A 26,919-nucleotide genomic window follows, 5' to 3' on the forward strand; every position below is an offset into this window, starting at 1 on the left:
ATGCAAAATAAGCTTTATAGTCACAACATATAAACAATTACACTACTGCAATCTTCACTCACAGAAAGAATATCATATTCTCCAGCTGCTGAAAACTTCCTGGACGAAACCACTCCAGTGTTTGGTTCAATGGAAAACTTGCCGTGCTCATTCCCTTCTTCGATGCTGTAGGAGATTTCTGCATTGGGCCCCGCATCTTTGTCGGTGGCTATGACGCGGTACAAGGGTTCCCGCCTGCCGTTTCTTTCTCGGTCTGGCTTTTCCCGCTCGGGGAGTCTGATTTTGTAGAACTTTTGCAGAAACTGGGGTTTGTTGTCATTTTCATCAAGGATTGTCACAATGACTCTTGCAATGGTTGATTTGGGAGGGCTACCATTGTCTGTCACAGTAACCTGTTTTTTTAAAGTTCACAGATAAACATGTTAGATACACTATATAAAAAGCATCTTCTTCCTAATGCGACTCCGCGTGTGTGTAAAGCTCTACCTTTCGCAGGGCACGAGGACTCAGACACAGCAGCTCCTCATTCCAACAACAGCGCTGGAAGGAGGTGAGGCAGCACCTCCTGTCTCTACAGGGAGAGAGTCAAGGGGGCAGGCATGGCTAAGAAAGAAACAGCCACACCCCTGCACGCCTTCCTGACCACGCCGGCTCTCTTCTCACACTACTGTAACTTGGAAAGCGAACTTCACCCAAATGTTAAGCTACCAAAAACTTAATACCTTTAGGCCATGGAAGAGATACGTGAAGATTCGGCTTTACACATTTAAAGAGTCTTCTTAAAAACAATACACTCTACATACTTAAAAATAAAATTTCCAAATATCATGTAAAAAATGTTAAACTTCATCAATAAAATATACTAAATTGTCATTTAAAAGTACGTGGTAAATAAATAGCACACCTTTTAATACCAGTAATCACCATTTTATTTTGGCTGTTTTCCTCTACAGATGTTTTATAGGAGTGGACCTAAACATTTAAATTTAAGACCAACTCATTAAATAAGATTTTCAGTAAAATGATGATAAAATAACTTTCATTTTAAGTAAACTAACCATATATTCTTATATTCTATTTAGGAAAAAATATCAGAGAGTCTTGAGGACTGCACTGATGACTGTTTCTATATCCGTAAGAGACCATTTCACCCTTAAATCAAATGTTCACGTTTATGTCAATGGGTACGTTAAATGTAATGATATTAGTAATGCTTATTCTCCCCTCATCCACACCCCACCTTCTTCCAAATGAATTACCAAAACACTAAAAACAGTCAGGTAGACTGAAGTCTGGCAGTTGTAAATCCTGTTTATTAGAGTGTGACTATACCCTGATGGTGCTTGTCAAAAATATTTAAGTAGTTGCTTTACTTTATATTATTTACCTTCCTAAGCTTTTTCAAAATAAAAGTATTACTATTTGAATTTTAAACTCTCGAAACATTTCCTTTTCATCAGTTTGCATATGAGCTTTAGAAAAACAAGAAAGAGAAATACAAGCAAGCACTATGTTTTTTAGTATTCATCACCAAATTGTTCCTAACTTTGGGTTCAAGAACCAGTAGCTAGTCACAGCTTTCAACACGTAATGCAGACACACTATCTTTAAGACAGCCAAATCAATGCCAGCACTGGCTCTCAAATATACCACACCCAAAGGACCCTACTGAAAAATACACAAATTATGTATGCTGAAGGGGAAATGTATTTCCCATCAATGTCCAAAAATTACTTTCAAAGTGCTATACATCTGGTATCTGCTTCCACCTAGCCTTTGACACTCACTGAGAAAAGAGGGCTCTGGAGTGAGGTATGCAATTAATGTGAAATTTGTAAGGACTGGAGCAAAATGTCAACACAACTACTGCTCTCCTATTTTCCCATCTGTTTATTTTTGTCAGCCACCGCACTCGCCCCTTCTGTCAATCCTTGTCGTGAGAGAATGCAAATTCAAAACTCTGCTCTATCATAAAGAAAATGAATTCAAGGGACCTTTACACTCTAAAAACTAAAAACTCAGATGTAGTAGATGAAGCAGTTCCTAATGGGGAAAGCACTGTGGCCGTGAAACCACCTTTGCCTGCGGGGATTCCCAATTTCCATGCACACACACGTGTACGCATGTACACACACGTGCACGCATGCACACAGGCACACACTGCACAACTACAAAAGACTAAGTATTTACTGACAACGGTAAGAAAACTTGACCAAGGATAAAATGAAATTAAGCAGGCATTATAAACAGCAATATTAAAAGAAATTTTCGGAAGTTACAGTTTAGAATTTTGTCACTTATACTGTTAGAGTGGAAGAAGAGCGCTATAACTCAATTCAACAAAGGCAGGTGGCCTTTTGCAAGCCTGACTCTGACAGTGAACACCAGCCTTCCACACGGGACAGAGGGATGTCTCTACGCCCCCTCTCCGTGGTCTGCCACTTCCTGATGACACGGACCCGCGATCTCATCAACCTGACGTCCATGTTACGCTCCACCTTCCCTCTCCAAGTTATTTCTGGTCTTTTTCTGCAATGGATTTACTATTAGCCAAAAACCAGGTGACCAACAAATGATAAGCAGCTATGGGTTTTCTAAGGCCTAAAAGGCCTTGTAAAGTAGCCATGAGAATGAGAAGTCTAGTTACTAGAACTTTCTAGAAGAGCACATCTGCGACTTCCATCTACTTTTACTGTTGAGGCATTTAAGAAGCACCAACTAAATAATTCATAGTTTAAAATGCAAAAATAATGCAATTGTTTAAGAGTAAAAAAATGAATCTGGAAACAAATTACCTCTAGGTAAAAAGGTTGAAACAGATCTATAAATACCAACATAAATATATCTCAAAACATAATAGTAAGGGGGAAAAAAGATGTATACAGAAAAACATCACTTATGTAAATGTAAATGAATTCCACGTGACACTGTTTACAATTCTGTTTGCCCCGTGTGTCTGTGTGAGCATAAAATACAAAGATCTGAATGGGGTGCATGACAGTGGCCGTGTATTCTGGGAATGTCATTGAGGGATAAAGGGCACAAGAGCTATATTCATTAACAATTTCCTTATATTCCTTTTTCCTAATAACCAGTAAATAATAATAATACAACAAAATATTAATAGCTAAGAATACTGGTTAATGGGAACAAGATTGTTCTTTCCCATGATACTTATAACTACAAATCTTTAAATATTAAAGATAAAAAACATACCTCTAATATGTGTTCATCTTGCTGTTCTCGGTCTAGCTTCCTTGATGTAGTTGTGATGAGACCTGTAAAATGGTAACAGTTCATTAATCCTCACAAAATAAGGTCAATTACAAAATATTGCAATTAAAATCACACTCTTGGCCAGGCACAGTAGCTCACGCCTGTAATCCCAGCACTCTGGGAGGCCCAGGTGGGTGGATCCCTTGAGGTCAGGAGTTGGAGGCCAGCCTGGCCAACATGGTGAAACCCTGTTACTACAAAAAACACAAAAATTAATCAAGCGAGGTGGTGCGTGACTGTAATCCCAGTTACTTGGGAGACTGAGGCAGGAACTGCTTGAACCTGGGAGGTGCAGGTTGCTGTGAGCAGAGATCACACCAATGCACTCCAGCCTGGCCAACAGAGTGACACTCCGTCTCAAAAATAAAATATAAAACAAAACCAAAATCTTTTAAAAGTCTAAGCAAATTTCTTCTCAAGAAAAAAAGAAGAAAGAAATTTCTTACTAAAGAAATGTAATTTCCAGGTATGGTTAGTTATTTTGTCTACAAACAATAGCATACTTTATACTTTCTTACTTTAATGACTTATAAACATATTGGATAGATGACAAATAGTAAGAAAGTAGAAAAACTGGAATCAGTTACATTTTCTGTTTGTTAGTGGTTTCAATACACATTTTGTCAGAAAAGATTTTTTAAAGGTGAGATGAAGTTATCCAGGATTTCAATCTCATCCATCTCCTTTAACTGCTCAACAGATAACTGAGAGTTGACAGAAATAACTTCTATAACTGTATTAAAAAGGGCTATTGAGAATAAAATGTTAACTCTAATTTATTACCTTTGAATTATCCACTCTCATAAATAAAGAACTGTTATAAAAAGCAATGTAATTTTCTGGGTAATCTTGCTCATTTAATTTCCCATACAAGAAAATTAATGATTCTCAAATTCCATATTCTAGAAAAAAAAATTTCCTATCGAACTAGAATATCTATATGAGTTTTGAACTCTCTTGAGAACTTTAATAACTGCTCAACTGTCAGCATATGTTGGAACTAGAAGATAATTACAATTTATAAAATGTATTCTTGTGCTTCACCAAAACCACAAACAAAATTCCCCTAACCACTAAAATGTCGTCCCCAATCTGTGTTGATGGTGACAGGTGCATCCAGCATGATCTGCACCTCTGACCTTAAAATCAGGTGGAGCCTGTGTGGCAGGACAATTACCAGGGCTAAACACTCTCCTGCCAGTGCTGTTTTTTTCCCCCCCCATAGGGAAATACTTCAAATAATTCACATTTAGGAATAGACTTTATTAATCTAATTTATTTTCTCCCATCATCTTAACTAATTTCACTGAACTATCAATTAAGGGATATTCAAAATGTTTCTCTGCAGTTATAAGTGAAAGCTTTGTGTTTTCATTTAATTCAAAGGTTTATTTTTTCCTTAAGTAGTTACTAAGAATCTAAATCAACACTATTTTCCTCACAATTCAACAAAACAGTGTTCTCTTTTTAACAAGGACAACAGAAGACTATATCATAACTCCACACTGGGGCTTTCCCAGACCATACGTCTAGATTAAAAGGGGCTAAAGGGAAATGCTTCACACTGCTTAAGGGTGTAAAAATGACACTTAAATGTGGCACAAGCTTAATCTTCATTAGTCAAAAACCTTTTAAGTTAAATCTCTTTTTTCCCCTATTAAAAATGTATCACCCTCTTCTAACTGTGGTTGTAAATAGTTCAGGAACGACAAGAAGCCACTTGATAAGTCCCACATCTAATTATTGTAATGTGTCCACCAGGAAGTCGTGATCGATGGTAACATCACGTGGAAAAGCAGCTTGACACATTCGCCAGAAAATAGTATTCTTCTGTAGGGCACTTAATCACTCACCAGACCGCACTGTGCAAATACGTGTGAGCAAATACAATTCCTCACTCTACAATTTACTTACAGCACACAAGAAGGCTAATGAAAGCTGTACCTGCGTCCATACTACCAATTCCATGTAAAAAGGCTGGGTGTGCTGGCTCACACCTGCAATCCCAGCACTTTGGGAGGCTGAGGCGGGCGGATCACCTGAGCTAAGAAGTTCAAGACCAGCCTGGTCAACATGGCAAAACCCTGTCTCTACTAAAGATACAAAAAACTAGCCAGCATGGTGGCATGCACCTGTAATCCCAGCTACTCAGGAGGCTAAGGCAGAAAAATTGCTTGAACCTGGGAGGAGGAGGCCGCAGTGAGCTGAGATTGCACCACTGCACTCAGCCTGGGTGACAGAGCAAGCCTCTGTCTAAAAAAAAAAAAAAATCCACATAAAGCCAAAAGGCTACCTGACCACCTCCTTCCTGGGTCTGAAATTATCCACATGTTCTATAGGCCTCAAATTAATTCTCTTCTGTTAACTCAGATGGACCATTAATCCCATCCCAATGCAATGAATGGTAATACCCCCTTCTTTCCATTCCAGTCTGATGACCCCGAGTCACTGCCTCACCCCTCAGTTTAAACTGAAGTGGGTTTAAACTCACTGCGGGGACTCGCGTGGGTTCCTGCTGCTGGATTCTCCAAGTCCTAATATTTCTTCTATCATAATATTACTCCACAGTATTAAACCCCTCATTTAAAAATAAGTCTTTTTTCTATACGGGAAAACCCATGAGGACACAGACTGTCTTTCTTGCATAGCTTGCTCACGCAGCTCTCTCTCTCTTACCCTCAAGAAACACTTAAATGTGTGAACATGTGAATTTCTTAAAACTATGAAAGAGCAGAATTAAAAATATGATCTAGAGTGAGGGAGATACATAAACTACTGTAAACCTGAAAACGATATAAATTCACAGCTCGTAAGTGAGCCAACAGAGAACCCTTTAGTACATATTTATAGGCAGGGTGTACCAGGTGCTGCGATGGGTTGTTAGGCGCCGGCAGCAGCACCCTGCAGGTATTAAGCAGCACAGATCTGAAGTGCAGGGAAGAAGTTGTGGGCACACAGACAGGTGTGACTCAGGCCACAAGCACAGAAGTGAGTATGAAAACTAAAGAGAACAGTGGACCTATAAAAAAGGTAAAGAAAATTGCAGGCTGATTTTCAGCCTAGGAAGCATTCTGCTGGAAGAGAAGCTTGGTTTCCCAGAAGCCAAAAGCAAGGGATTTTAAGGACGTACTTCAGAGAAGCCTGGAAGGAAAGAGAAAGTGAGGCAGGAAGCAGACAAAGAGAAATATTTCTTTTACCGAAGATTGTCTCACATGTAACTGTAAACAACAAAGGAGAAGACGAAGATCTAGACCCCCACTAACAACTACAGTCGCCACTAGCCACCCGAGGCCAGTGAAGTTTAAATTAATTAAAATTCAGTAAAGTTTACACTTCAGTTTCTCAATCACACTAAGCCAAATTTCCAGGGTGCAGCAGCCCCTGTGGGCCGGTGATGACAGCATGGAGCAAGGCAGATGCAGAACGTGCTCCCCACGGCAGGAAGCTGCTGGACAGCACCGGTCTACACACGAGACACAAGTCACAAATCAAGGTCCTGCAAGAAACCCTGCAAGTTGCATTTACTTCTCTGTGAAGAACACGTAAGATATTTCAGACTGACAAAACAAACAAATAACAACAAAAAAACCTCTCTGAATTCACAACACTCTTAGCAAAAAGAATCTTAGCAAGGCTGCCATAGCGCTTTTCCCTAATGCCATCTCCAGAGAGAGGCCGGGCACGAGTGTCCTAAGGGGGCACCCTCTCTGCAAAAAATTAGGGTAAAATTAAGGCTTCTTGTGGGATTTTCACGCAGAATGAAAACAGAATTTCCTAATGAAGTTGTGGGATTTTCACACAGAATGAAAACAGAATTTCCTAATGAAGTTGTGGGATTTTCACACAGAATGAAAACAGAATTTCCTAATGAAGTTGTGGGATTTTCACACAGAATGAAAACAGAATTTCCTAATGAAGTTGTGGGATTTTCATACAGGATGAAAACAGCATTTCCTAATGAAGTTGTGGATTTTCATACAGAATGAAAACAGAATTTCCTAAAGAGGCAATGAAATACTAGGTGTTCTGGGTGTCTTTTAGAGGTGTACTTTATCTTTCAGCAATCAACACACGGTGTGCCTGACCCCCGGGAATGCTACCCGAACCCCCTGCATGCTGGCCATGAGAAACAGTCTACTGAATGCGTTCTGTGTTCACGCTCACTCGTGCCTCTGTGAGCATCACTCCTGCTCATCACCCCTGACCCCTGCCCACCTGAAACATCTACATCAAACACACTTCCAAAGTACAACTGCTCCTTGTACCCACTACATGCAGGTAGGAAGTGTCCTCCTAAGTATATCCACTTCTTTCATTTTCGACATCTGTGCCCATCTGCAGTATTTTTGCCAAATCCCAGAAAGATATATACTTAAAGGAAACTGTACAGAACGTCAGAACTAAAGAGAAACCTTGAAGATTATCAAGTTCAGTTGCCGGAACCAAAGAGAAGTTAAAATTTTCCAAGTCCACTAGTAAGTCATTAACAAAACCAGGAGTCGGATTTCGTTCTCTTGAGGCTCAGATGAGCGCTTTTTTCTCCCTATTTTTCACACCTAACTGTAATTTACTGTGTTATAGTATTCCAACTCTCCATGAACTCTAAACTGTGACTTTTATAAACCGTAAGGAAAAAACAGGAAAGATTCATCATTAGTCATTTAATAGGTCCACAAAAGCAAGTTAGGAGACAAAAGAGGAGGCAAAAGCAGAAAAATGTATATGCAATTGTTTTCTTTTTGTAACTTTGTGTTTTATCTTCCTCTTCTGCCAAGCACTGATAATTAAAAATAGAAAGGAAGAAAAACGAGAAATTTTTCTTTCCCTGGTCCAGAAAAACGCTTTCCATATAACAAAACCATGATAAATGCGGGCGGGCTGAGACAGCAGACACAGTATATTCCCACCAATGAGCAGTTACCAGGTCACCCCATCAATGTATGCACAATGCAGGAGCCAAACTTTGCGGCACTTGATGAACATCATGAAAAACCACTCATGGCCTTTCAATGCCACTTTAGACATTTAGAGATGAGTCATTTAGAACAGAGAGCATGTCAGATCAGCTATAATGTTTCAATATAGACTTGTACCCTTTGACATTTATTATAAATCAATATCAAAACCATCTCCAAACGTCTCAAAATTCAAGAGCTAAAGTAGACTTCGCAAAGTAGATAGACGTAAAAGTGAACATCAAAGGACTAGCAGGTGAAGACAGTCATGTGACATGGTCCATGCAGCTGGAGTGATCTATGCATTCAGCCTACTGTGTTGTCCTGTCCACTCAGAAAGTGGAGATAAGACAGTCTTGTTTGCAAGAAACCAGGATGAAGGCTAGAAGTTGGCAAAGACTACTTTATATGTGAGAAACAATAAGACAGGCTAGATTATAGGGCACTAACAGAAAACACGGCACAGGAGCTACACACAGAAAACAGGAAGCAGGAAGAAGGCTCTTGCCAGCAACTCTGTGTTCCAGGAAAGTGTGGACTTGGCTGGATGAGAAGACGTGGTCTAGTCATTCGTGCTGCTCCAGCAGACAACCCACCCACCACTGCCCGACATGCGAGTGAGGCCACTGAGGACCAGAAAACCACTAGCCAAGCCTGCACAAGAGTGGAAGAAGCGCCCAGCAGAACCCAAAACTAAATTATGAGTTATTTCAAAAGTGGAAGAACCGTCCAGCAGAACCCTAACCTAAATTATGACAGTTATTTCAAGCCACTCAATTTTGACAGTTTGTTAGCCAAGATACTATGTTTTAATATATACTTCATTACATATGTGTGTGTGGGTATATATATATGTTAATCTCTCTAAGCCTGTAAAAAATTGAGATATCTCCACATATGTATATGTGTATATCTTCACATATGTATGTGTAAATATGTGAAGATATCCCAGTTTTTACAGGCTTAGAGAGATTAAGTTGCTTACTCAATGTCATTTAGCAAAGTACTGAAGTTGGGGGTTCAATAAATCTAGTAAGTCTACATTAAAAGTGAAGGAAACCAGGGAGGGACTGAAGACTTTGGTTCTATAAAAAATAAATTGCAACATCAGCACTGTGGATACAGATAGATGGCATAATCCCAGCACTTTGGGAGGCCAAGGCAGGTTAATCACTTGAAGCTAGGAGTTCAAGACCAGCCTGGTCAACATGGAGAAACCCCATCTCTACTAAAAATTCTAAAATTAGCTGGGTGTGGTGGCGTGCACCTGTAATCCCAGCCACTTGGGAGGCTAAGGCACAAGACTCATTTGAACCCGGGAAGCGGAGGTTGTAGTGAGCCGAGAGCGGGCCACTACAATTGAGACTAGGCGACAGAGTGAGACTGTCCCATTCATATATACGAAAGATGGCAGCTAGAGAAGGAAAAAAATAGGATTTCTGAATAGGATTCAGGTCCAACTGCAACGAGAGAGCAAGCACTTGTGATCTGTAGTGAGAGTCATTGACGACCCCATACTGTAAAAGACAGGGTCCTGACTCTAAAGGAAGGAAACTCTGCAGTCCTGTGTTCACCTCACCTGGAAGGAAATTTACTTGGAACCACTTTTCAATCACTCTACTAGAGAATAAGTAGAGGAAGGGAAAAGATCAAGGGAAAAAGGTAAAAATCTGGTCACCCGATATATTCTTTTACTCTGGTTATTTTCCTCTACCCCCTACAATGATTTCAGCCTTTCCACCCTTTTATTTTACAATAATTCATGAACCACAGTCATACACATTCTAGAAAAGCACTGTCCAACAGAAATTTCTGTGACGATCTGTGTGTTCTATAATTTGCATTGTCCAATACGGTAGCACCAGGCCACACGTGGCCACTACGCGCTTGAAATGGAGCTGATGTCACCAAGTAACTGAATTTTAACTTTAAATAATCTAAATTTAAATAGCCACCCATTATGTCTGATCCTTTACAGCATCTCCAATTTCAAATGCTGCCTGTCAAAACTAAAAACTTTAACATCTGCAATATTCAAAATCTTTTTCTGTGGTTAAAATTTGAAGCAAAAATATTTATCTAAATCCAAATTTCTGTAGACATCTGTCTTAATCCTACATAGAAAAAAAAAAAAAAAAGTAAAAGTTTCCCAGATTTTGACTGTGCTGGCACTGCCCTGCCACGCTCCTGCCCACCGTTCTCTGCTATGAGTCTCCACTTGGCTCAGCGGGCAACCAAGAGGGCTGCTTTAGAATTGCTGCTCTGCTGCTTCACCTGAACACGTACCAACCAAGAGGCTCTGTGCTTAGCTGTGACTCGGAGAATCATTACTCTACCAGTTTTTTCTTTTGTTTTTGCTTCTTTTTCCTAAGCACTAAAAGTGAATAAATTAATCTATGTTCATAAACAGCAGTGATGTCATAATGTTTACGATCTCAGTCACCCACTTGTTCAGTCTGCACTGCTATTCAACTGCTCAGAATGCTGTTCCCGAATGTCACCATGAGAGACATACACGAAAGCCTAAGACAAGGCTCTTGTCCTCAAAGGCATACAATTTATTTAAGGAAACAACTCCCACATGTAAAAGGCAGAGGTGAATATTAAACTATTCTCTCATAGTTCGCTTTTCAGCCAACACGAATTATGTGCTTCCCAAGACCCAGCTCTGGGCTAGGCATTTTACACACGTCACTCTCACTGGGTACTAACAGCAACCCTAGAAGGGAGCTACCAATATACTCTCTTTATTTTTAAGATATCTGAGGTTTGGAGAGATAAAATCATAGCCAGCTAAATGCAATGCTGAGATTTGACCCTAAGTCTGATTCCAGAGTCTAAGCTCTTAATTCACATAGACAACTCTAAATGTATCTATCATAATCATATTTAATACATATAATGATTATACAACAAAATTATTCAGTGATCTCACTTTCCTCTAGGATTTGAACATTCTCTCCAGCAAGCCCAGGTCCTTCTGCAGGAAGGAGTCCTCTGGGATCCATCCCTTTCTCACAACGTTTTATTAAGCACAGCATTATTTTGACCAACCTTTGACTGCAAGCATGCACTTTAGGTACACACCATTTTCACCCAATGATTTCTCTGAAACACTTTCATATATTCTATTCTATACTAAGTTTAAGAACTGCAATCATAGTATATTTGGTGGTAAAGGAAGTGTCTCATTTAAGTTGTAGGGGTCTTCCGTGTAATTTCTTCAGGAGTTGTTACTACTGGGATCTGGAAGTTAGATTTCTACCCTTCAATCCTGACTGTGGCAGGGGCTGCTCCCAGGGACATTCAGTGTGCTTTAAGAATCAGCAACACTAAGGACAATGACAATAAAACAGCCGTAATACACTCATGGGCAGACTGTGAAACCTACACTGCTCGGGTAACTTTTAGATAAGGAGTGCTACAAAAACCAGCAGGCAAGGTGCTGATGAGACATGCATACATGTGCACAGATGTAACGTGTACACACACTCCTGTGCACACGAGTTGTGACACGTTAAACCCTGAAATATTACTTCTAGCTACTCCTGGGAAATGGAACAGGTGGCTGGAGGGAAGACAGGAGAGAGGAGGAGAACTCCATTTTATATACTACTTTATTGTGACAATCTTTAATCTTTAACGAGCATATTACTCAAATAAATTTAAATATTAAAACATTTTAAAGCTCAGAGTGAAAATACAGAAGTATTCGATGGCTGAAAACTAAACTTAGGCTGGAAAATCGCAAATACATTATTTTTTAGGCCTTAAATATATACATTAATATATGGCCATGTATATAAAAAACTCAAACTTCTTAGAAATATTAAAGTGGCATATCCTCTATACGACTTTTTCTAATGTTTTTGAGTTGCAGCAAATTTTTAATGAAATGGATCATGGGTGCTAAGTATCCTCTTACTGTAACAACAAAGTTTGCTAAAGCCAGAATGTCTTTCACGATGCTCTAGCCCAAATCCTGTACCTTAAAACATGAGGAAATGAGGTCTAGGCATATGGAATAAATTCCTGAAGGTCTGAGTCAGCAGAAGTGTGGAGCTCCCACCGAGGACACTGTTCAGAAGGCGCTACTGCTGGAGCCTTTTCCTGCAGAGGTGTGCATTGGGATCACGGGGTGTGAACGCCAAACCCCCCTTCTTCCCGCCCCGTGCCAGGGCCACCAAATCACACTCTTCGCTCACGAGGACCCAGAATGTACAATCTCATAAAGTTTCCCAGTGATTCCATCTCATGCTGACCTCAGCACAGGCGCTGACAGAAGTTGAAAAAAATTCACTCTTCACAGTTTTGTTTTCAGTCATTATAATAACTACTACTGGACTTACTCTGGAACAAAGCATATTGTCTATTTCTTTAAAATACTATTTGAGATACAGAAACACAATAGTACTATGGACATATGAGAAATAAACAGTATTTCTCAAGTATGGTTCTTACGTACCATAAGAAGCATAATTACGTTGCAAAAAAACGCAACACAGAAGTGGCCAGAAGAGCCCACCTGAAGATTCCACCTGTTCTTCAACGGCTGATTAAGTCCTAAAACATCACCCACAATCTTCCTGACAAGTCTGCAACTACTGACCAAATCATTAAAGCCTGTTACAACGTTTAAGTTAAATGAAATGCAGTCTTTACAACATTAAAAAAAAAAAAGGATCTAAATGGCTATACACATTTCCACTGAACAGCCTACTTTCCATCTTTTTGAAAACACCTTTGTGGTGGAGGGAATGGTGGTTCCTGGAAGCTGTGAGTGTGAACTGACTTGGATAAGCATCCCTGAAGACGTAACTAAGAACCTCAAGATGAGACCACCTTAGATTTATGGTGGCCCTAAATTTAAGAGCAAGAATCTTTTTAAGAGAAAGGTAGAGGGAGATTTGAGTCAGAGACCCAGGGAAGAAGGGCATCTGATGACAAAGCCAGAGACTGGAGTGGTGCTGTCACAAGTCAGCAGGTGCCTGGAGACCAGGAGAAGCGAGGCTGGGTCCTCCCTCAGTGCCTTCAGAGGGAGTGAGGCCCTCACGGCCCCTGGAATTCAAACTTCTGGCCTCCAGAACTGCGAGAGAATCCACCTCTGTCGTTTAAATTTATGGAAAGTAGCCTCAGGGAAATATACCTGTTTTTAAAAAAATGAATGGCTTTATTGAGGTATAACTGATATATAAAAAACTACATATGTTTAATGTATACAATTTGATGAGTTTGGATATACACATGAATACATCTTTTTATTTGGACAGCAAATGAAAGTACTGAAAACATATTTTCTAAAAGAACTGGGTAACACTGGCAAACAATTCTGTAATTCAGAGATAGCCACTTTTATTACTTTCTGTATTTTATCAGTGTCTTCACTTGAAATGTTTTATGGCTTTGTAGGCTTCTCACTCTACATATGAGACAAAAAGCAGAGGATTAAACAAGTAACTCAGCTCCAAAGGTGATGTGGGATCACTTAAAAAAAATAAAATTCCCAAGCCGAGTCATGATGCTGTCCCTCAGGAGGAGAAGAGAGCAGGGTCCCTCAGGAGGAGGGGAGAGCAGGGTCCCTCAGGAGGAGGGGAGAGTAGGATCCCTCAGGGAAGGAGAGAGCAGGATCTCTCAGGGGAGGAGAGAACAGGATCCCTCAGAGGAGGAGAGAACAGGATCCCTCGGGGAGGAGAGAGCAGGATCCCTCAGGGGAGGAGAGAACAGGATCCCTCGGGGAGAAGAGAGCAGGATCCCTCAGGGGAGGAGAGAGCAGGATGTCACGGCTCTGGAATGGGGCTACCTCAACATCGCTGGCTGAGAACCACAATTCAGCTAAGTCTTGTTTTCAGTTATGAATATATAAAACATGACGCAAACTACACATCAGTTCTGAGTATATTATTCCCCCTCCATAATAGAAAAACTCCCTAAATATTGATTTAGTAACTCTATTCATATTAATAAATTCTAGCTTAATGCCTGTAACACACAAAGTTCCAATTCTAAAGCTGTTTCATGTAAGGACCAAGACAGAACAGATGCTTCAATTCTGAGTCAAGCAAAACAGCCTCTGTGTCCTCGGGAGCTCACTCCACCAGCAACACGGGCCTCAGGGTACAGTGACTTCATCAAAATCTTTTTGCAAAAATAATTTGCCTAATGTTATCTTTAGTCAGAAAAACTTACCTGTGCTCACCCCATGTTTACCCAAACTGTCCTTCCGATTTTAACCATACCTGTTGCTTCTGTTATACGGAACAAAGAACAGGAAAAAGGCCTCATACCAGGAAAAATGAACATAAATTACATAAATAGGGAAGATATGAGAGGTTGGAGATTTAAGTAAAAGTGCTTTAGAACTTTATAGGGCACGTGTTACAAATCTTGGGCTCCTAAAAATTGTTTTAAAGTCCGCGGTTCAGTGTTGAAAGAGAGCTTGCTCTGAGTTAGGTAAAAAAGCTACCAGAAAAATGCAGGGACCCACCAGACGCCTGGAAAACAAAGAGGGCCACACAACTGGTCATTATTTGGGTTTTTACAATGAAGTATTAAAGTAAAATAAAGCACCATGAGATGCAGAAATAACAGACTCTAACTGTGGAACTCCAGGTAGCACCTGCCTGTCCCTTTGTAAACACATCATCCATGGAACATTCTAGTCCACCGATCTGTACCCAACCAGCTTAAATAAAAGGAAACGGCCCCAGACCCAGGCTGCGTATGTGACTGAGAGATAACGGTGCAGTCCTGAGAGCTGTACAGTGGGGTGGGCAGAAGGTGCAGGTGAGCGGGGAGTGAGAGAAACGGCATCAAGAGCAGCGTCTGTCTGCTTGAACTGCTTTGCCTCCTCTTCCAACGGGTGAAAGGAAAAATCCTTCAAATGTGGCTGCTTTTAAAAATCTTTCATGAGTATCATGCCTGGTTCTGCAGTGGATACAATAATGAATGAGGGTGGTCCTGGCCCATAAGGACCTGAGCCAATGCTGGATCCCCCTGAAACATACACCAGAGTCACCACGGAACACGCAGAGCCGACAAGCCGACTAGCCCACTGGCGGGGAGGCATCAGGTCCTCCGCTTCTGCAAAACACAGATTGCCTTGCTGGCCATGAGCGAACATGCAACTTTTCCTTCACTTATCACTCAGCATCCAGCCCCTCAGAGCTCTAGACCGTGAGCTGCGAGATCCTCTGCAGCGCCATCGTGTCTTTATTTAGGTGCTGTTCTAAGACCGCATTTCACCACAGCCTGCTGTGAGCTCTTTTGGCAGCTGTGGCCATCTGGGCAGCTATTGTTTGTCACTGCAGTACTGGTGCCGGCAGGATTAGGCGTGGAGCCAAAAATGGAATTCTATTCATAGAATGGCAAGGCTGGAAAGCCGCTCAGAACTCATTTGGATCAAACTTTCAGAGTTCCAAAGAAAACACTAATAAAATGAATCAAACGACTAGTCTAAAGTCACACGGGGAGTCATACAGGGAGCCTGTGCCCTACAGTCTTCAGACGTCTCTTCTGGTTTCAATTCTATCTCACTAGCTGTTTCTTGTTGAAAACTGATGGCATTAAAACATAAGATCGACGGCAAAACTCAATTTACAGGGAAATGCCTTCAGTGATCCTATAAATGTCGGATATAGCAGGGTCAGAAGAAGAGGGTGGGGTACACAATCCATTTTATAAGGTTAACATCAGGTTGACATAAAAAGACTAATCTCGGGTACCCATATGCAAAATCTTAACTATAATTTTAGCAAATACTATTCAGCAGCTATAGAAAAACCAAATGCTCCTGACAGAATTTATCATAAAGATTCAAGTTAACCGATTTAAGGAGGAAAAAGCTTGTCATCATCAACATCGGCAGAAATGTACTGAATAAAATGTGACTTCCTGCAAACTTTGGGGATAATATACTTCACTTATTTTATAAAATAATAATGAGCATGAGAAAGAGGTAGGAAAAAAATCTACAGATTCCTCCTTAAAATATTTGCATATCTTGGTAAAAAGACTGCAAATAGGTAATTTTTTTTTTTAATGAATTCCTGCCATTGTAATGTGACTGGCCCGTCCTTTCCTTCCTTTGCAGCTATCAAATGTTACCGGAAACCCTTGGAAGTTGTTTGCAGCTTTAGCTATTTCCTATTGCACTTTGTTCAGTATTTGTTCCAGCCACAATAAAATGCCATTTACTTTGGTTCAGAAAAAAACAGCTGTAAAGTGTTACTGGACTAACACATGATGGGCACCCAGTATACCTACTAGCTCTTCTACCGTTTTGTAACTTTACTACATGCTTCAGGGATTATCACACAAAAACTACACATCTCTACCCAATCTGTCTGCAATCACAAATCACATTTCCTACAGTAAACATAAATAATTCTACACTACAGTATTTTACATGTAAAGAAGCAAATAAAAAACAGACCACTGTATAACGCTGTCCTCTAAAAAGCATACAAAATGGAAACTGAGTAATCTGAGTATAACATCTCAACACAGAGAGAATAAACAAAATGGGGGAACCGATAAAGACCTGCTACGTATACTTAGAGCCAAGTGTCTGAGCTGAAATTGGGAGCTCTGAAAACTTCTTAACAGGACACATGAACACAAAAAAAGTATGAAAACCTCAAAATCTAGGAAAATGTATCTTCTAGTGAGAAACAATTACTTCCCAATGTAGAAGAGACCTAATAGTCTACTAACCAACCTGTGAAATCTTATCTGAGATCTCAACCTTGATAACTGATACTCTAAATGCTCTTCTTTAAAGAATAATTTTGTTATTAACAACCAAGAGAAACAAAATACAAATAATCCTTTCTAAGCATTCTTGCTTACGGCAATGGGAGGGATTCAATTTTTACTTCAGAAATATAAAAGTCTATCCCTTCAAAATAATTTAAAAAATTAGCAATCAACGAAATTGCTTAACTAGTCCCACCAGTAAATACATCAAGTCATCAGGAGTCAGGAAACCACGGTAGCTTGTTTTTGTGTGGCTGGCTAGTGAAGAATGGCTTTTGCATTTTTAAATGGTTGAAAAAAACTTTTGTGATACATGAAAAGGACAGAAAATTCAAATTTTATTGAATTATGTATTTATTTATAAAGTTTTACTGAAACGCAGCCACGCTCACTCATTCCATATCATCTACAGCAGCGTCTGGGCTACAGTGACAAGGCTGAGTGGTGTGACACAGACTGAATGGCCCACAAAACCCAAAAGCCCTGTGTGGCCCTTTATAGGAACAGTTTGATGACCCCTGCGGTACATGGTTCATAAAACTAAGTTTAAAAATCTAGTGTTACTTAAAAGTTTCCCATTTTTGGTCTGATGGCACCATAGGAATAAGATTAGCCTGAAAAGCACCTATTATATGAAACAGAATCCCTCAATACAAAGAGTAGATACGAGGCAGAAAAACTGGCTGCACAGCCACATTCACACCCAAACGCAAAGGCACAGGATGGAGACTGGCACCACGCACTGAGAAGCGGCAGCCAGGAAATTCACATTGCCTGACCTCTGGCAGCTCTGACCTCTGTGAAGTCTTCAGATTATTTGTAAAATGAAGAAAATGTCAATAAGGAACACAGCAGGCTACTGGTATCTGCAGTAACCATCTCACAGGGCTCTTGTAAAGATGAAGTCTGTGGAAGCTGCTTGTAATAGATGAGACACGCTTGTCAAGTTCCTCTGACTCCTAACGAAAGTTCTGTTCCAGCCCTATCCAAAAGTGATGGCAAGACAAAGCAGACAGGTGGAAGAGTGGTATAAAAAAAACTTCAGAGAATAAGACAAAAAGGTGGCAAAAGAAGGAAAATTAGGCTTTCCTGGTTTCCCTTGGGCTGTCTCCTTCCAGCTCAGCTCTCCAAGGGAACAGGCATGAGATAGCTGATCCAAGTCTGCTCAAAGACAACGAACCAGCAGGACCAACAAGATGCTAACAGTGCAATGTGCTCCACGATAATGAGACGGGATTTTGAGTAAGGATCACCCTCCAAAACATAGGAAACTTTCACTCCACAGGTTGGGCACGGTGGCTCATGCCTGTAAAAATCCTACTTTGGGAGGCCAAGACGGGAGGATTGTTTGAGCTCAGAAGTTGGAGACCAGTTTGAGCAACACGGCGAGACCCCTATTTCTACAAAAAATATAAAAATGAGCTGGGCGTGTTGGTGCATGTCTGTGGTCCCAATTACTCAGGAGGCTGAGGAAGGAAGAATCTTGGGCACAGGAGTTTGAGGCTGCAGTGAGCCAAATGGCACCACTGCACTCCAGCCTGGACGACAGAGTGAGACACTGTCTCGAAAAAAAAAAAATCACTCTACAGGATCGATGAAGGTTGAAAACCTAAGAAACATGCAGCTGAAACTCAAAACGCAAAACCTCCGTTAAGAAGATTCACTATTTAACAAATGAGGTTTTTATGGTATATACATATTGAATTGTGTACTATGTGATTGTTACCTATTTAAAATCTCAAGAGGACAGAAATACAGGTAGCAGCTGTTAAAGAGCCTAAACCCTTTTAAGATGCACATATAGACACACAGATATCACAAACACAAAACACACACAAAGAAGATGCCCTGTACCATTAACTACTAAACTTTTCTAATAAATTTATTTAAAGTCATAAATAAAAGTCTTTCTTACTGTATTTGTTCTCAAAGAGGAAGATGAATGAGAAGAGGTAAAAAGTAAACATTGATTAGATAAAATCAGTAGATCAGTGAAATGGACAGTGAAAGAAAGGTACATGGATATGCATACATATTCCTATAATAATGTGTCAAATTCATCGGTAACCACAATAAGGTGTTTTGGGGTTTTTTTGTTTGTTTTTTGAGATGTAGTCTCACTCTGTTGTCTAGGCTGGAGTGCAGTGGTGTGATCTCGGCTCACTGCAACTCTGCCTCCCGGGTTCAAGCGATTCTCATGCCTCAGCCTCGCACACAGCTGGGATCTCGGCTCACTGCAACTCCGCCTCCCAGGTTCAAGCGATTCTCATGCCTCAGCCTCCCAAGTAGCTGGGATTAAGGTGTGCAACACCACACCCAGCTAATTTTTGTTTTTTAGCAGAGATAGGGTTTCGCCATGTTGGCCAGGCTGGTCTCAAACTCCTGACCTCAAGTGATCCACAAGCCTCAGCCTCCCAAAGTGCTCAGATTACAGCTATGAGCCACCACACCCGGCCAAGGTGATCTTAAAAGCACAGCATCCAATACTGTTACAGAAAAATCCAAGATGCATATCCATGTATACAGTACGCTATCTGTGTCCAAAGGTGAGGAAAAAACCAATATATTCTTTCTTGCCTGCATACAAGTGAAAGAAAATGCAAACACTAGCTGTCTTTAAGTAGTACATTTTATTATTCAGGTATGGTGAGACAACAGATGAGGTATGACCGCCAGTGAAAAGGCAGTTTGGTACTTCCCCGAGAGGAGGCCACGCCACCCCCACTGAAGGTGGCAAAGGCTGTACTGGGCCACACGGGACCGTGCCAGGGTCGGTCTGGAGGTGGAAGGAACCGGGAAAGCTGGACTGAGGATCTCACAGAAAGGCTGGGGCGAGACACTACGGATTGGCTGGTTTTAGCAACTTCAAAGGCTCTGGGGCATAGCTGTCCCCAGTAGTCTTGCACTGGCTCTGAGATGACTGGGGTATGACACAGGTGGTGGTGAGCAGCGGGACTCCGGACTGGCCAGCTTGTGTATGAAAGGCACGGTCCTGCACCAGTCATTTGTATCCCGAGTCCTGGAAGGGGCAGTCCTTCCCCACTCAGTGAGGGCCCAGATGCCACAGCATTCAGGATAGAGAAAATAAGAAAATAGAGTGAATACACTAAGGAAGGGAACTGAGTGTCTGGAGAACTGGGTAAAAGTAAAACTTCACTGGGTATCTTCTTGTACTTTTTGCATGTTTTACCATGTGATTGCATTACCTATTTAAAACAAGTGATAGAATTTATGAGGTGTGCTACCCACACATGCACATACATCACCAACACACATCACAAACATACATCTGCCTTCTGGCCTTGCTGAGCAGAGTAAACTGATGTGAACGGTACTCTGGGGAAAGAGGACTGAGGAGTGCCATTCTGGCTACTGGGTACAACACAACAGCACAATTTGGGAGGGACAAAAAGTGCATACATATCCGTATTTCCACAAACTCCAGAAACATACCCAGGATATTGCTAAGTTTCCATTTAAAATAAACCTACAAATTCAGTTTTTACTCCTTAAAGACACAAAAACCCTGGTTAAGAAGATTCACTGTTTATTAAGGAAGGTGTTTATAGTGCATACATATTGACGGAACTTCTACACTTAAAAAGGCATCTTTTTCTGATTTAAAAGCAATAGCTGACCTTCCACTTCTAGTAAGGGGATCAGATTTACGCTTTAACATAAAACCACCAAGAAGCAGACAAAATGAATGCACTGGCAGGTGACACGACACTAGACATCAGGCAAAGAAAGTCAGGGATCCCTGAGAGAAACAGACGAGGGGAGAGCCGCGATCACAGCAGCTTGCTGCCTTGACAGTTTCCAGCCAGCTGTGCACCCCAAGGTGATGTCCAAGAGAAACAGAAGTATGAGTCCACAGAAGGACTTGTACTCAATGTTCACAGCGGCTTTATTTATAAACAGCCAAAACCTGGCAACAATACAAATGCCTATCACCAGGTGAGTGGATCCACAAATTAATCTATCTACACAAAGGATACACAGCAATGAAAAGAAACGTAGTCCTAATACACGCTAAAACATGCATGAATCTCAAAATAAACATGCGAATGGTAAGAAGCCTTACCAAAAAGAGTACATGCCATGTGAGTTCACTAATACAAAATTCTGGGAAATGCAAACTATTATTTAGTGCTAGAAAGCACACCAGCAGTCGACTAGAGATGCAGGTGGGAGGGCTGGAAGGGGGAATACAGAGAAGTGTGAGGAGACCTTTGGGAATGATGGGTGTGCACTGCCTGAGAGTGGTGGTGCTTTCTCAGGTGTAAAAGCTATGTCAAAGCTTATCAATTTGTAGACTTCAAATATGTGCAATTTGCTGTAAGTCAATTACACCTCAAAAAAGCTTTTTAAAAATAAAGATCAGGCCGGGCGCGGTGGCTCAAGCCTGTAATCCCAGCACTTTGGGAGGCCGAGACGGGCGGATCACGAGGTCAGGAGATCGAGACCATCCTGGCTAACATGGTGAAACCCCGTCTCTACTAAAAAATACAAAAAACTAGCCGGGCGAGGTGGCGGGCGCCTGTAGTCCCAGCTACTCGGGAGGCTGAGGCAGGAGAATGGCGTAAACCCGGGAGGCGGAGCTTGCGGTGAGCTGAGATCCGGCCATTGCACTCCAGCCTGGGCGACAGAGCGAGACTCCGTCTCAAAAAAAATAAAAAATAAAAATAAATAAATAAATAAAGATCAATACTTGTTTTGTAGCAAAAACTTGAAAAGTATCAAACATACAGATAAGAGAGTAAGACCGTGTTCTCTTCTAAAGGACGCACATGTCTAAAAGTAACACTTCAAAATTATTAATAAATGTGAACTGTAAGTTGCTATCAACTCCTCCAAGTTCAAAGCACTAACTTTAGAAAGACTCTTTGCAAGGGTGGTGTCGATTTCCAGAGGCTGTTCGTGAATAATGAGACATGAGAAGCTCACACTAGTCCCTTTTGTTCGGGACTCCCTTTCTTCTCTGTACTTGACACACCACAAAGCTGTGATGCTTTTGTTTGCAGGCGCTGGAGCTGCCAGGGCGCCAATCTGAATTCTATGCTCCAGTCTCTCTTCCACCTGGAACAAGTGTGCAGCTTATGTTAAAAGAAGCACATTTACCCTATAACTAATAATGGACACAAACAAAAAATGTTATAAAACTTAGTGTTGTCAACAAAAGCGTATATATCACAAAAGGAAAATGGATATGGTCTTCCACTTGTATCTCCTAAAAATGAAAACCCACTGTCCCCCCACTTGTAAACAATATAAGAAGAATGGTCTGAAATGCAGACAGTTCTTGGCACCACAATTAAGCACAAAAATCTTGAAGAGAAAAAGCATTCAAAAAAGTTCACTCAAACTTGTTTAGAGCACAAAATTCATAAGATCACTCACTAAACCCACTCCTAGCAAGGTTTTTGGTTGTGGCTTTTAAAATATTTTGTTGTACTATGACAAAAGGGTAAGGAGAGAAAAAGATTGCGGAGATCTCTTCCTCTTTTCCAAAAAGACTTTTAGTAAGGTCATTTTACTTAAGTTTATCCAAAATGTTGCAAGGCACTTTATACCGACTCTCAAAAAGTGGTCAGTTTTATTAATAAAAATAACAAATAACCTCTTTCACCCTTATTCTGGCATTCGAGGTTTTCCATTGAGTGTAGCCATCTCCTATACACTTATTTCTTGGTCTCCAACTCACCATTCCTTCAAATTGCCCCCAACATAAAAACACCTTCTACCTCCTCTCCATCAATCTATTGTTACCACCTTCACAATCAGCCCAGTACCTGTTCCACAGGCCCTCCTCTTCACAGCCACACCCACTGCCAGTTTCCTAGTTCCACCGGACCCGTCAGAGCCCGTGCCGCACGTCCACCGGACCCGTGAGAGCCTGTGCCGCACTTCCACCGAGCCTGTGAGGGCCTGTCCACACTTCCACCAAACCCGTGAGAGCCTGTCCACACTTCCACCGAGCCTGTGAGAGCCTGTGCCACACTGCTGCACGCACCTGTTCCTCTTGGCACTTCCACCGGACCCATGAGGGCCCGTGCCACACTTCCACCGGACCCATGAGAGTCTGCGCCACACGTCCACCGGGCCTGTGTCACACTTCCACCGGGCCTGTGCCACACTTCCATCGGACCTATGCCACACTTCCACCGGACCCATGAGGGCCTGTGCCACACTTCCACCGGACCCATGAGGGCCTGTGCCACACTTCCACTGGACCCATGAGGGCCTGTGCCACACTTCCACTGGACCCGTGAGGGCCTGTGCCACACTTCCACCAGACCCATGAGAGTCTGTGCCACACGTCCACCGGGCCTGTGCCACACTTCCACCAGACCCATGAGAGCCCGTGCCACACTTCCACCGGACCCATGAGAGTCTGCGCCACACGTCCACCGGGCCTGTGCCACACTTCCACTGGACCTGTGCCACACTTCCACCGGACCCATGAGGGCCTGTGCCACACTTCCACCAGACCCATGAGGGCCTGTGCCACACTTCCACTGGACCCGTGAGGGCCTGTGCCACACTTCCACCGGACCTGTGAGAGCCTGTGCCACACTGCTGCACACACCAGTTCCTCTTGGTTATTTCACTTTTGTAGACGACGAACTTTCAAAGATTTAGGAAAATAATTTCAAAGTTCGGTAAATAAATACAGCCATGCACTGCGTAATGATGTCTCAGCTAACCACGGGCTGCATATACGCTCGAACTGCACATACGATCGTGGCTGTGAAAGATTAATATCATATTTTTACTGCACCTTTTCTATACTTAGCTATGTTGGACACACAAATGTGTTACAAGTGCCTGCAGTGTTCACTACAGGATCATGGTATACAGGTCTGTAGACTAGAACAGGCCATCCCATACAGCCGGAGTGTGCAGCAGGCTAGGCCATCTAGGTTTGGGTAAGCACACTCTATGTTGTCCACACAATGACAAAATCGCCCAATGATGCGTTTCTCAAAATGCATCCCTGGCATTCAGCCACGCGTGACTGTACCTGATGCACAAACAAACGCTTTAAACGATGATAAACTGAAGCATTCTCTAGGCTGCGGGACACTGAGGATAATCACCCGGGTCCCAAATTCATGTATCCCACTAAGAAACAAGTAGGCCCACTTTATTCCAGCAAATTTGTAATTTGTTTATTCAAAGGCACAAGTTTATCAATCTACTAGATTCTTGACTGTCTTACATTCATTAACAGAGCAACTCTAACACCTGCAAGTGGAAGCAGCTGTGGCACCTGTCCCCTGAACGACCCTGGGCGCTCCCGCACTCTACACACACAAGCCTTAACAGGGGTGCAGAAACACCCCGAATCACAAACATCGAAGGACCCGGAAGTCAGTTTGCCCCAGGATCCCAGAGGGAAGGCCTGACTATGGCCCAGATCTCTTGATTTCCAGCCCAGTGATTTCCTTGCTCAGCCATTAATCAGTAAGTAACACGATTTAGGGTCTCCAGGTGGTGCGATGGGTCAGTAACTCTCAAGCACTTTTTTCTGCCAGACAGACTTTCATCAGCCTTCCCAATCAAGCCGCCATGATACCGACCAACCTGTGAAAAGTCAGTCTGCTTTAAAGGCTGTGAGAAGATGAGGCACCTGCACTTTGGGTCCTGAGGATCACACCCCAATTTTCTGCTGAGTTGGGGGAAGAGAATCATCTAGAAACCGATCTTATGAAGCTGTATTTCCTATATTAATAATTCCCAAGCTAAAATATGGTTCTTCATCTTCAGAGACTTTAGGTGATTTGTGGAACGTTGAGACTTCTTTACTAATCATAGTTTTTAACGTACTTCACAACAAATACTGCTGTGTACTAACTATGGTATCCTCCACTATTACCTGACTTCAACTCGTAAGAAAAGAAAGCCTCTGTGTTGTGTGCACTCCACTGCATTTCCTCCTGCTGCCCTGCCAGCAGAATGCCTGTACTCCCACCAGGGCTGGGGTGCTGGCTGTGGACACCTGGAGAGGGTTTACTCCTGCTGAAGATAACAGCACAGAGTTGCAAACACCTTTTCTTTAGAGTTGTCAGAATAGAGAGATTTAAAGGGGAGAGGCAATGTCGTGTTAATCATGTTTCTACAAGACATTACCATAGCAGCCACATCATCATTTCTGGGGCCCAAGAAGAACCCAGGGTTTTCAAGGCTCCCCACAGCAATGCTAAGCTGTATCATCTCCTCAGTTTCTTCCTCCTACTCCTCAAATATGTATTATGTCCAGACCTATGCCATGTGCTTAGATATCCAAAATAATATTTACTGCTTGCTCATCTATCTCTTCACAGAGGACTTAATCTAATCTAAAAGAGAGAAGACACAAGAAAATGGAAAACACTGCTTAGCCTAATTCATCAAATAAATTGCTGTAGGGGTAGTTCTGGTCCTGAACTGCCACCTGTGATATGACACACGTGTGTTGTGTGGAAGGGTGTATATTTGTTTCCGTCCATGGTTTCTGGCTTGTCACTCCCATACCCGTTACAGTCTTTGGTTATGTTGTAGCACTTTTTGCCTCAGGAAACAGAATCTCTCTCCAGACCACCTGCCACTCTCCTTCCACCTGCCAAGGCAGGACTCCGATCTGACTGTGCGTCATAAGCCCCTCATTCCAGAGAGGGTCCCGCTCCATATCCTGGAGGTGGAAACACTGCAGACAGAGGCCAAGAAGGATCTGAGGAGACAGGCCTCTGTCAACCACATGTTGTCCTAGGCTGTCCGTGCGTCAATCACGCCTAGGTAATGAAGTCTCCATAAAAGGCCCAAGAAAGCAGAGTTCAGAGTTTCTGGCCGCTGAACACATGGAGGCTACAGGAAGGTGAACAAGAACTCATCCAGGCGCTAGGAGGGTGGCGCACCCCGACTCCACGGGGACAGAAGGGCCTGTGCGTGGGACCCTTGTAGACTTTGCCCCCATGTCTCTCTTCATCTGGCTGTTTATTTGTATCCTTTAAAATATCCTTTGTAATCAACAGGTAAACGTAAGCGTTTCCCTGAGTTCTGTTAGCTGCTCTAATAAAGTAACAGAACCCAAAGAGAGGTCACGGGAACCCTCACTTGGAGCGGGTCCATCAGGAGTTTCGGAGGCCTGGGCTTGCAACTGGGGGGAAGAAGGGAACACTCTCGGGAACTGAGAATCTGAGGCTGTCTCCCGGGAAAAAAACACGTCAGAATTGAATGAGAGTGCTCCCAGGTTGCGCGCTGCTTGGTGTGCGTGGAATCTCCCCCCGGCCCCCCAAGCACACACTTGTTCACAGAAATCTTCTGTGATGATGATTGTTGGGGTCTGGGAAGAGGATAGGAAAACATCTCTTTGAGAGTTTTTGTTCACACTCACATTGCATCTATCAAGGCTTTTACTTCTAGATTTCTCTCTCTCGAGGTCTGGGACTGCCACTAGAGAGGCATACATTCTGGACTCCAAAGTCATCCTCACCATGCTTACATACTTCTGACTTTCTTACGTTTGACCATGCCTTCTGATTTTTCAGCACTTAGTTTTTAGCTCACTTTTCCTTTATTTCACAAGGAGGGTGAATGCAGTTATCACTTGTGCAGTAAGGAACAAAGATTAGAAGTTCATAAAAATTTTGGAGGAGGATCTTGAGGTCAAGGAGCTGTCTTCTGGGAAGCAGGGGAGTCAGTCATAGACATCGATGGAAAAAATGTTAGAAGCAAAAGGCCTGGAGTGTCACTTCAGGAAAGCAACCGCTTCCAGTCTGAAAACTGTTTAATCCCAATCCCTTACCACCTGCACATACAGCACTGCTCTACTGGAGAACCTTAAAACATTACAAAACTAGCGAACTGTGAAATAAACTCTTTTAATATTCTTTACAAAAAGTGGACTTAGGACAATTCAAATTCTTAGCAGCAGTAGAATTTGCTGTAAATT

General features: G+C 42.1%; 1 protein-coding gene across 5 annotated transcripts in view; it reads right to left on the minus strand.

The window, feature by feature from the left end:
• The window catches only part of FAT1 (FAT atypical cadherin 1), a 140,853-nt gene that overhangs the window by 48,358 nt on the left and 65,576 nt on the right, over positions 1–26,919 (minus strand). For all 5 annotated transcript variants that reach the window (XR_004438251.1, XM_033215936.1, XM_033215935.1 and 2 more), the window contains exons 4-5: positions 3,217–3,278; positions 63–392 (exon numbers count right to left, since the gene is read on the minus strand). Coding sequence is in view for 4 of the 5 variants with exons in the window: in XM_033215936.1 (XP_033071827.1) it covers positions 63–392; positions 3,217–3,278 (392 nt within the window). In the remaining variant the exon portion in view is untranslated. The remainder of the gene's footprint in view (positions 1–62; positions 393–3,216; positions 3,279–26,919) is intronic.

Source organism: Trachypithecus francoisi, unplaced genomic scaffold, assembly GCF_009764315.1.
Source record: "Trachypithecus francoisi isolate TF-2019V2 unplaced genomic scaffold, Tfra_2.0 Lachesis_group1, whole genome shotgun sequence".
Lineage (NCBI taxonomy): Eukaryota > Metazoa > Chordata > Mammalia > Primates > Cercopithecidae > Trachypithecus > Trachypithecus francoisi.